This window comes from Stegodyphus dumicola, chromosome 1, assembly GCF_044657685.1.
Source record: "Stegodyphus dumicola isolate Sdum_Otavi_A_Nest chromosome 1, ASM4465768v1".
Taxonomy (NCBI): Eukaryota; Metazoa; Arthropoda; class Arachnida; order Araneae; family Eresidae; genus Stegodyphus; species Stegodyphus dumicola.
The window spans coordinates 153768829-153781814 of record NC_140768.1 but is presented as its reverse complement, the minus strand read 5'-3'; the positions used below and the strand labels follow the sequence as shown (position 1 = coordinate 153781814).

Sequence of the window (12986 nt, the reverse complement as noted above, 5' to 3'; positions counted from 1 at the left end):
TTCACTAGCAATTACGTCGCTTCTTGTTCTTAACTTCTCCTGACACGCAAAACCGTTGCTGCTATGCTCTAGATGTGCACTATTTTTATTACAACATGTTATGCAATATTTTAATTGCGTAGAAGACACCGGTACTTTTAAGTTTCGATAGTCGTCATGGCTGAGGGAGAAGGCATGAATAAGATGTTGACAAAACTAATTTCGGCGAATGGTTATCTAAGATAATGTCGTACTTTAAAACCGGTGTACATGGTAATTATTGTATTCAACTATCATTAAAAAATATCTCGTCTGCAAAAGAATGATTTGATATGCTTGAAAATAAAGATGATGATTCGCCGAAACTAGTTTAGTCAACATCTTATTCATGCCTTTACCCTCAGCCATGACGAGTATCGAAGGTTAAACGTACCGGTGTCTTCAACGCAATTAAAATATGGCATACACATGTTGCAATAAAAATAGTGCACAACTAGATGTCGTAATAGTCCCATATACAAAAGTTCAACTTTCTACAGCTAATCCTTTTTTGAGTTATGCTTCATGGCTTTGGAGTATAATTGCTAGATTTGGTAAAGTGATGTGAATACTGGCTCCACCATGTTGGGTAGTCTCATCTGATGAACCATCTATGTAAAATTAACGCCCTAACTGTCAACCCCTAAAGGTTTAGGTTAAATAAAAATTTTTACGTTAAATTCAGTTATATTTTATATTTTAGACTAATTAGCATTAACGGATCAAGTACAAACTTCTAATTTATTTTTGGAGGATAATATTAAGAATTATTATTATTATTTTTAGGACCCCACGAGGAAATGTTCAAATGTTTCTCATTCATTTCGAACTATCAACGACTGATGGGCTCTTCCAAAGGCTCTGAAGAGCTGAAGGCGTTGCACGGATTGAGAGCTTTAAGCATGGCGTGGGTTATTCTAGGACATACGTACGTCTGGTCGAATTTTCAGCTATTAAGTAAGCATATTTATTTCGTTTTCTTCATCGAATTTCACATTCAGACAATGTCGATTCTGTAGAACCCGAGAACTGTTTTTAGGTTTCAGGGGATTTGTATAAAATCAAGGGACCATAAACCAAGACTTATCTAAACGAAATAATTTTATAGATATTAATAAATGTAATTAATTGATTGGATAAATATATGCTTTTACTTTATAGTAGGAATAAAACCTTAAATCAAAAATGACCATAAATCAAGAGAGTAGATCAAAAAGAAAAACTATCTGGGTAAAAAACTACATTAAAGATTTTTAAATTTAATTAATTGACTGAAATGTGTGTTTCTATTCATTGTACAAATAAAATAATGAATGCAATGAGTAATGAATCCTGAGGTATTCATTGTATTCATTGTACAAATAAAATAATGAATGCAATGAGTATTTTGTTCTCGCAGTAATTTTTATTGCCTGAATAAAATTATGAATATAATTAATTGACTGGATAAATATATGCATTTTCTTATGACATGAACAAAATTTTAAATCAAGTATGATCTACACAAGATCGTAAATCAAGGCACTAGATCGTAAATCAAAACTATATGTTTCATAATTGTATTACAGGTGTTTGAATATAATTAATGGATTGAAGTGTGTGTTTCTATTCATTGTATGAATAAAATAAGGAATATAATGAGTATTTTATTAACGCAATAATTTATTATATTCATAATTTTATTCATGCAATAATTTTTTATTGCATGAATAAAATTATGAATATAATTAATTGATTGGCTAAATATATTAATTTTCTTACAGTATGAATAAATCCTTAAATCAAGAATCATCTACACAAGATCATAAATAAAGAAATCAAATCGTAAATCAAAATTATCTGTACAAAATAATATTCGAGGTGTTTAAATACAATTAATTGACTGAACTGTGTGTTTCTATTCATTCCTTGAATAGAATAATGAATATAATGAGTGTTCCATTCACGCAATAATTTTTATAACATGAATAAAATTATGAATATAATTAATTGACTGGATAAATATATTCATTTTCTTATAGTATGAATAAAACCTTAAATCAAGAATGTTCTACAGAAGATCGTAAATCAAGACACTAGATTATGAATAAAATATATGTGTTTAAAAATTGTATTAGGAGATGTTTAAATATAATTAATGTACTCAAAAGTGTGTATCTATTTATTGCATGAATAAAATAATAAATGTAATTGGTATTTCATTCACGCAATAATTTTTATTTCATGAATAAAATTATGAATATAATTAATTGACTGGATAAATGCATTTTCTTTATAGCATGAATAAAACCTTAAATCAGGAATGATTCCCAAAAGATCATAAATTATGATACTAGATCATAAACCAAAGATGAGCTAAAAATAATAGTACTTTTGCTTAGAAATATAATTCATTGACTAAATAAATATTTGGTTTCATTTATTGTATGAGTACTTGAATGAATTTCAATATCTTTATAGGAAGACCATCTCTAATTCCAAATTGGTTCAACAGCCTTGATTTCGAGGCAATACATAATGGATGGTTATCTGTGGAACCGTTTTTCTTCCTGAGGTATATAGAGCTGCTTGTTATATTTATATAAATGGGAAAATAACGTCTATTTTATAATGGCAGCAATCGGAAGATTCTGATAATTAAATGTACATAAAGATTTACTTTAACTTTTTTCTAAATGATACCTTACATAATGCCACCAGATAATTTATTACCCAGTCACTCCGTCAAATGTTGCTATACTATGAAGGAAGATCTTTGGTTTATTCAACCACGTTTCTTGGAAACTTCCCAATCATCAGGGGTTTCATTCCACAGATCTTTAATATACCTTTTAAATACAAATTGTACACTGTGAAAAGAAATGGGACAGTTCTATCTCCCGTTCTACTGGGACGATTAACAAAATTCAAATTGCTTTTTTCATGTTTCGAAAACGCAACTTAGGAGATACGAGCCCAACACATATTAAGTAGTGAAACAATTACGTATCATGCTTCACATAGACTACAACACTTTCTAATATGCATTTTAAACAAAACACGTGTATTGGAATAACACCAAGCAATTACTGAAATTGAATACCGAGACTTAAAAATTAAAGAATTGGAACAAAAAGTCAATAGTTTAATGAACGTCTTGCATGGAGAACCACTTAAGGAGCAACGTAAAAGACATAGGCGCCGTTCTTCGGCTTCTTCAAACTCTGACAATGAACAACTTGAACCCGCCAATAAAACCGCAAACAGATTCAATGGACTCGAAACAGAAATGAGTAAAATTAACATAGACAATGATGAGGAGAAAATGGAAAATAAAAGTGAGGGTACACCTAATGCGGCGGCCCCAGAGCCCTCGAACAGTAGAAAAATCAGAGTACCGCCAATTATCATAGATGATGTCCCTCAAGCTGATAAATTCCTGGCCGATCTCAGTGTTAAGACGGGGAAAACAATTACAGGCCAATTAAAAGCCACCAAATTGCATGTGACTTCACCTGATGCAGAGGCTCACAGATATGTGAGAGAAGATATTAAAGAAAAAAAAATGAAAATCTCATACCTATCAACTTTAGGATGAAAAGGTATTAAAAATTGTCATGCAAGGACTGCCTGTAACTATGAACCATCAGTACATAGTGCAAGAATTAAGAAACCAAGGTATGGAGTTACCTACATAACTAACCTTAGAAATAGACGTGAAAATAAACCAATGCCACTATTTCTAGTGCATTTGCCGAAAAATGATCAAAATAAAACCATTCACAATCTCACTTACATCGGCTATCTCAGAGTTGCTGTAGAGGCACTTAAAAGAAAACCAGGACCTCTCCAGTGCTATAGGTGCCAGGGGTTCTTCCACAACTCATTATTATGCACTAAAGAATGGGTGTGTGTGAGATGTGGGGGCCCACATCGTTCGACGTCTGGTGAATGTCAGTTGAAACTAAGCGATCTTATATTAGAACGCGAACCGGATGTAATGTTAGTGCAAGAGACTAACCTCAAGCCTGCCAGAACGGTGCTCTATCCAAATTACTTTGCCTACAGATGTGATAGACTTTCAAGACGAGGCGGCGGGGTCATCACGTATGTTAAAAGCAGTATCTCAGACTTAAAAAAAAAAACCAGTGCTCACAAACAGCTTTGAAAACGTCAATATCATTATCACATTAGGCAATACCTCAATTGCAATTACCAATATTTACATATCCCCCACAAATCATCTAAACATCACAGAGCTCAATAATTTGCTTACTTCACACCCCAAATCTATAGTAGGAGGTGATTATAATGCAAAGCACCCTAGCTAGAATCCTGGTCGAGCAAACAGGAATGGCAATTAACTCTTTGATCTTATTAATCAAAATCGTTACACACTGCTAACACCAGAAGAACACACGTATTTCTCTCTAAACAGATCGACTATCATTGACTTCTTCGTAGCAAGGGATTTTCCATATAAGTAAGAAATTACCTCTATCCCAGCACTCTATTCAGATCATAATCCCGTACTAATGAAAATATTTACAAATGCTAGCCCTCCTTCACTACTAGGCACAGTTGGAGTTACAAACTGGTTCAAATTTACTAATATTATTTCCAGTACAGTCTCAGGCAACCCCCTCATTAATAATAAAGAGGATATCGATAAGGAAGTAGAACGATTCACTAATCAAATTAAAGCAGCTATTAATGATGCTACAAATAAATTTTATGTCAATAGGCATTTCCAACCCCTTCCACGTAACATAAGGAAGCAGATAATCATAAAAAACAGACTACGCAAACCTTGGCAAAACACCCGAGACCCTCAGGCCAAACGCAGACTCAACTCACTTCAAAATAGCATCAAAAGAGCAATCAAGGAGTATAGAAACAGCAAATGGACAAATTTTCTAAATACATTAGCCACTGAAGATAACTCGCTATACGACATCTCTCGTAAACTCAAAAACTCCTATAAGCAAATCCCCCCCTTACATGGACCGTCGGGAATGGCTTACTCTGACCTAGACAAGGCCAACACAATTGCAGATATCATTCAAGACTCATTTATTCCAAATCCAGCCCCTTATGACAATGATCATATTGCACACGTCAACTCAGTGGTTGATAACTATCTTGGCATTCCGGCTCCACTTAATTTCACCTTTCTTGCCACACCAACACTTGTTGGTCAATTTATCAGTGCGCTTAAAAATAAAAAGGCTTCTGGCCAAGACAGCATACCAAACAAAGCATTAAAAAATCTCCCCATAAATAGGATTACTTATCTTACTAAACTTATCAATGTTATTATTAAATACTCGTATTTCCCACCAGCTTGGAAAAAAGCTTCTATCATAGTTTTCCCAAAACCCCAAGCAAAATAATACATTTCCACAGAACTACATGCCAATAAGCCTGTTAAGCAGTCTATCCAAAATCACTGAAAAAATAGTTTGCATTATATTCACAAAAACATTCCAGTCAGCCATTATACACCCTCAGAACAGTTTGGTTTTCGTCACTCACACAGTACTACGCATCAACTTCTAAGAGTCATCAATTATATCACAGATGGTTTCAATGCCAAAATTCCCACTGGAGCAATTTTCTTAGTAGTGTCAAAAGCCTTGTATGGCACAACAGATAGTATGGCACAAAGGTCTCATTTACAAACTTATAAAATTGGACTTTCCCGATCATCTTATTCAACTAATAGCTTCCTATCTTAGAAATCGCACATTTACTATAAAAATTCGCAATACGCACTCCTCCCCGCGACCCATCACAGCTGGAGTACACCGGGAGCAGTTCTTTCCCCCCTACTTTATAATATTTTTACATATGACATACCCATATAAGACGCCACTATTACACTGGCACTCTTTGCTGACGATACGGCCATTCTCACGAGGGCAATACATACAAATCACATTCGACTTCAATTACAGCATTATCTATTAGCACTGGTTCACGCTTTGGAGAATTGCCATAAATACTAATAAATCAAAAGCAATAATCTTTCGCAAAGGTACCTCCAATTACACCCCAGCACCTCCCCAAATTTTTAATGATGATATTGAATGGGCCCCCTAGGTGAAATACCTTGGGATCACTCTGGATAGTAAACTTACCTTTAGGCTACACTTCGGTGTCGTCACGAAAAAATTTAAAATGACAGCGGCCACTATGCGACCACTCTTAAGCAGACACAGTGTACTTTCAATACCCAACAAAATTAGACTATACAAAATGATACTCAGACCAGCTGTTCTCTATGCTTGCCGTATCTGGGGACAAGCGGCAAAAATGCACATTAAAAAACTACAAATTCTCCAAAATAAAATGCTTCGTGAGATAGTAAACGCACCATGGTTCATTCCAAATAACACCATTCACACTGATCTCAAAATCAATACCATAGCAGAATATATACGCCTGCTTTCCACCAACTTCTTTCAATCAGTTTAATTCCATCATAACCCAGAAATTTCAAGCCTTCGATACACTCCAATCCCTGTTGAAAAACACAGGTATCCAGCACATATACTTGCCTCTTAACGCAAACATTAATACTGATACCGTCACTACTGCTACCACTCAACAAAAATACTACAATTGCTCACACTTTGCTGCTAGACTAGTGTGGCCTTGCCACCACCGCCTAGCCGATTGAAGAACGGCCTACCTCAATTCAAAACTCAATCACCAGTCTCGAACAGCTTACCAACGAACTCTAGTTCCTGATATGCCTGCATATGAAACATAGTAAAAGAGCGCTTCAAGATCTGAAACTATAATAAAGCATATGATCTTATATCTTATATATCCCTGCTTGTATTACTCTGCTTGTACTTATATGTATTGCTTGTATTTCTTTGCATGTAACACTGCGTGTATCTCTGCAGATCTCAGTAATAAATATTTGTTTTGCGAACCACGGCATTTTCTATGTTTAACAGTTATTGCCTCTGACCCAGATTAAAACCCCGGAAAAGGCTTAGATGTTTTTAAGCGTATAGTGCCTTTGCGGCAAAGGGACACCTGAACATACTCAAAATTCCTTGGGTAATTCTTCATCAAATTGGAAGAAGTCGTAGGGTCATCTATAAAGGTGGCTCTGATGGTATAGCGGTTAGTGTTCCTGGCTACTGTATAGGCGGGCTCGAATTCGATACTCAGGAAAGGAATGGCATATTGTAGTGATTTTCGTGGCATAGGGATACTCAAAACACAGGCCGAGATGAATATCTTCTCGAATAGTTGGTGGTAGGAAAAGCTGCGTGAGAGACCCTCGGACTATTTTCTAGGAGGTTCTCCAATAAAATTGGGACGGAGTTTTTAACAGCAACACTTATATACCAACACTTATATAACAGTACAACACTTATATAACCAACAATGAAATTCTGGTCTTCCATACCACATGTACACTGCTAAAAAAAAAACGGGACAGTTCTATATCTTCCGTTCTACTGGGCCGATTCACGAATTTCAAATTGCGTTCTTCATGTCTCGAAAGCGCGACTTAGGATATATATTAGACTTATATATAGAACTATTCTAACATAGGAATTTTGACACAAAATCGGACTTTTTCTGGAATAACATACTAATTTTTTTACATATTTCGATTCTACGAAATTATGCCTACATAATAAATTTTGTAAAATTTGGTGCGAAATTTGCGGAGAAATTCAACAATTTATGTTGACGCTTTTTATTCAGTTTGCGCCAAAATTATTTCACTTGGCGAACTTCTTAATATGTGGCAATTTTCATTTCCATTTTTACATAGTGCGTGAAGGGGAAAAAAGACACAATTGTTCCTTCTTTCAAATAATGTTCTTTATCTTATATTTTTAATTATAATTGTTATAAACTTAAAGCAATTTTTTTTCTTTTTCGAATTTTTATTTTAATTGTTTACATTGCATAGTTTCTTTCGAATAACTGTTTTAAAAATTTCTACTAACTCATTCGAACTACGTAGATTAAATCAAAGATGCATCGTTTATTTTTTTTTAAATAGTTTTCTATATACTACATTTTTTTAGTCATAGTTACTATTTTAGGTAATTTTTAAATTTTTAGACTTTTGTTTTAACTGTTAGTGTTGCATTGTCTCTTCAGATAATTATTTTAAAATTTTCTATTTATTCATTCGAACTGAGCATTTTAAATATATTTATTAATATAAATTTTCCAGAATTTGATTTTATTTATTTAAATTGCGTTTCTTTCGGAAAAATACTTGGTAACCCAGACTACGATGCATCTGAAAACTACATATATTAAAAGAGAAAATACAGTAAAGCACATTTAACACGCCTTTCAATGTTCCGTTCAGAAAAGATATATATAAATAAGAGAGATGTATAACCGACATTTTAACTTAGGATGACTTGCATACACTGCTTTAAACAGTTTTATCATTGTGCCCATTGCTTTACACAATTTTATCCTACATTTGGTTTCTTAAAACGTTATTCATATTTTAGTCAAATATTTTAATTTTGAAATTGCAAGAATCAAATATCCTAAGATTAAAAAGTTTTAAATTAAAAAAAAGTAAAAAAACTAAATTTTATGCAAAAGTGTATTTTTCTTCTCTTTTTCTTCAGGCATTTTGCTTCCTTCTTGCTCTTTTTCTTTAGGCATTCTGCAAGCATATTAAAAAGCATCCAACTTTTTGAAACATCTTGGTATTTCTGACAATCATTTTAAATAAAGTTATCGCCTTCCATTTCATAAAGGCCCACAAACGGCTTAGCGGTAAAATCGCTGAACACTGGTAGTTCACTCCGAGATTCGAATCCCGGTAAACGGGCTGGTTGCATGGGCGTTTTCGTGGATTTTCTCATGTGTAACGTGTATGCCAGCTGGTTTCCCTTAGAAATTTCTTCACGAAGGCATACTTCCTTTTAGGCAAATAGCCCTGCTTTGCCGTGTAACTTAAAAATTCAATTCAATCCATTTCATCAGAGCCCTTATCAGTCTTTAGAAGCTAAGCATTTTGAAGGTATGAGACAAAAAGAAAGACTGGTTTCATCAAGAGGTTTTAGTTTATTTAATTATGACAAAGCACACTAGGGCTATCTGCCTAAGAGGAGGGATGCCTTCGTGGAGGGCTTTCTAAGGCAAACTGTCTCGCATACACGTTACACATAAGGAAAACCACGAAAACGTCCATGCTTCCAGCCCGTACGAGGGATTCGGACCTCGGATCGAACTACCAGTGTTCAGCGACTTTACCGCTCGGCCGCTGTTTCATCAGGAGGGAAAAAAACGTCTTTAGGTTACATCCACATACATCACTGGATAAACTTCTGAATCTTCAAATAATTCGATTGAGAAATCATGGGGTTCTCTGTTTATGATACGATATGATGTTCTATAACGTAATTTAAATTTATACAACCATATAGTCTAAAATTAGTCGCTCTTCACTTTAATCTGCAATGATATCGTTTTTGTCTTTTCTGTTAACCACAAGCTCAATTGATGGTATTTGCTGGTGTACACGTCCAAGTGTTTTCTCTTTTAACACCTAAATTCTTTGAAGTCTCCTGAAAGTATCTTCAAAAGCGTCCAACTTATTGGTATGTCTTAGTATATTATTGGTATGTTAAATATATACTAAGACATACCAATAAGACATACCTTATTGGTATGTTAAACATATTGGTATGTCTGACAGCCAAATGTCCCTGCAAATTTTGCTTACTTTTCTCCCTAATTTTCTTCGTTCCTTCTATAGTTATTTTCAGTGCTCACACAAGAAAATTATAATTTTTTCGATTGCTAAACTTCCATAAATTTTGCATTCTTGTCAAATTTTTAAAATATCAATTACATGAATTGCATTTCAAAGTTTAATTTACATGTGGTTATAAATAATGTTCCACTTTGAAATGGTCATAAAGGAAAACTACCTGACCAGATGTTATCACACATGGGAATCGTGTAAAGGAGGTTATGGGAATTTATTTTCCGCCGGGAAAAAAAGAGTTCGAAAACTCACCAGAGGAAAAATGGCGCAGTATGCAATATTGTTAAATGAAATAAGACATGAAAACATCGGTTTAAAATGTGTTTAATCGTTTTCGAAACGTGTTACAAAGCATGTTCAATGTTCCATCCATTATTTTCCGAAAGCAAATTAAATCCTGTTACTGCATTCTCAACAGCAGCTCTTAGCATATCAGGAGGAATTTTACGGACATGTCGGTGTATCACATTTTTCATTTCTGCCGAATTGTTTAGATTATCACCATAAACAGTGCTTTTGAGATAACGTTACATAGCTAACAGTCGCAGAGGTTTGAGGTCTGGTGGGAAGAGGGGAAGTGTTGGCCTATAAGATGTTCATTCGTGAAATGTTTCCTAAGTAACTGTGCGGTGGGGCCCAGCCAGTACCTCTTACATACATATATGTAGGAGGTACTGGCCCAGTTCTGCATAAAAATCGTAGTATCTAAAATGCCCCGTTACTGCAGTTCATGTATCACGAAACATTTTAACATTGACTCTAAGCGACCTGCAATCACAGTGGTTCAGCTGCGACTATTATTCAGAGAAAAATGGTTTCAGTTATGAAACTAGCTGGACTGCTATGCAATCGAATGCAGTAGGAGAATGCAATGGAACTAGGGATTTCTTTGGCCCAAATCGATTAAAAGCGTTTTGAATCAGTATCTTTCTGTTTTAAAGCCGAATTCAGGCTCCAAAAATTACAAATTAGCGATCTGTAAGAAAACGATTTCTAGATTGTACACGCTTGTGCGAATGATTCGCAATCTCAATTTTTCTAATTGCTAATTTCACGGATGAAATTCTCCCCTACACGGATGGCGCACTCGACGTTTATCGAATTTAACGCTTTTAAATGGTAATTTGCTTACTTCGAAGTTTCTTAAGGGTATACTACATATTAAACCGTGTAACAAAAGATTAAGTTAGATTCCGTCCCATATTTCGTTTAACAATATTGCATAGAGCGCCGTTCCCCCCTGGTGGTGAGGTTTCGAACTTTTTTTCGCGGAAAATAAATTCCTATGAGCTCCTTTACACGTTTGCCAAGTTTGATAACATTTGATCTAGTAGTTTTCCTTTTATCACCGTTTCAAAGTGGAACTTATATCATTAGTTATAATCACCCTGTATATTATTAAATTTTAATTTGAAGCTATGCGTTATATGTATACCATGCGTAAGATTTTCGCTTTTATGGAAAAAAAAGAATCGAAGCAAATATACTTAGGATAATGGACGAAAACTGAAAAAATTCCCTCTCCCTCGGAAAATAAAATATTGAAACTTCGACCTTGAATTTATTGGATTATCCGAAATATTCAATGTGGCTTATCTTCTAAGTACTAGTTCCGAAAACAATTCCGTCCAAAATTCCGAATTACTGAAGCTGAAGTAAAAGGTTTAGTATATATTCACTGTATGTTTATAAAGTAATCAGAGTGTAATAAAAATAGGTTATAGAATTTACGCTGATACAACTTTTTGTCTGAATGCACAACATGTAATTGAAGGGAAGGCTTGTAGAGATCTGTTATTGACATGCCTCTAAAAGTAGATGTCATACTCCTTTTGTCTCTTCAATGTCAAAAAACTTTCGCTTGAGAGGCAACTTTAGTTTTTGGGAAAGAAAACCATCACATGAAGACAAATTTGAAGAACATGCAGGACGACTGAGTACACATACTTATTTTCGGAATACAAGCGGTTTACCGATTGCTTATTGAATAATGAAAAGATGCATTGTCATGCAATACAAAATATTTGGAATACATTTTCTGACTGAATAAGGTAAGATTAAAAGTCATCTGCTTAATTCACAGCCATTTACAAGTCAACTACTTGGTGCAATTGCAGAATCGTTTTGATTCTGAGCTTGTAAGACAAATCTAATATCACTGGATTTAAACACTTCTTGAATCTTCCGAGAACATTCCTTCTTTAGCTCATATTCCAAGAATATTAAGTGAATACAATTGTTTCAAAACAAACTGAATATTCATTTGCACTACGGCGTGGTTAGTTCGAGTTAACAAAACTTAATTCTGCTTATTGTGTCTAAGAATACTACAATATTTTAAATATTTACAAATAAAATATTTACTTGGAGCCTCACCAGTTGCCTAGCATTTTAAGATTGTTAAATACTAATTGTTTGTTGCGAAGTCTAACCCAGGCTGCATGGTTGGTTTTCGTAGTTTTCTAGGTTCTCTTTACAACGGTTCTCTATGAAATCATCTTAACCAAATAGCTCCCATATTCTTTCTATGTTCAAATAACCAACTAACCTAGTTTCAGGGCGATGTAGCTTGCCATTCGAGAGTAACATGAAAGATACGGCGCTAATAATTGAATTGCTGTTACGGTACGCTGTTTCTAAACTTAGATGGACATTCCTTAATTAAATATAATTGATTTGTAACTTCTACTAGAGCTGCCGGTAAGAATTGAAGTGCAAATAAATAATATCGTGTGCAATCTTGATTAATACGAGTATAAAATTAGAAATATTTGCATTCAGACTGAAAGTTTTTTGAAATATTTGCAGTTACTTTATAAGAAGGATTTATTAATAACCGTAATAATTACTTATTATATTACTGATGATTAGAATTCAGTTCTTGACAATTACATTCTAAAATAGAATTTTAAGAATATAATGAAAATACGCTACGCAGAAAAATACATTTTAGGATAAAAAATGAGTTGATTTTTTATGTTTAAAAACTTTTTAAATTCATTTAATAAGTATCGTACCCTCGTTGTTATATGAATCCAGAATTTGGGTGTCTTTTATATAATTATTCTTACTTGTCCACAGAACCTGCTGACTTATCGAGCCATTACGTAGTTGCAGATCATTTTTACATAACCATTGAACTTCCATTTATTCGGTCTCTAGAGGGTTGTAGTATGTTTATTTCATGGCTTGATTTTTATAAAAATGATTA

The 12986-nt window shown here is 34.0% G+C and overlaps 1 protein-coding gene across 1 annotated transcript in view; it reads left to right on the top strand.

The window, feature by feature from the left end:
* The window catches only part of LOC118188744 (nose resistant to fluoxetine protein 6-like), a 99379-nt gene that overhangs the window by 59043 nt on the left and 27350 nt on the right, over positions 1 to 12986 (top strand). Inside the window, exons 6-7 of the mRNA XM_085822230.1 lie at positions 805 to 975; positions 2479 to 2572. Of these exons, the coding sequence (XP_085678356.1) occupies positions 805 to 975; positions 2479 to 2572 (265 nt within the window). The remainder of the gene's footprint in view (positions 1 to 804; positions 976 to 2478; positions 2573 to 12986) is intronic.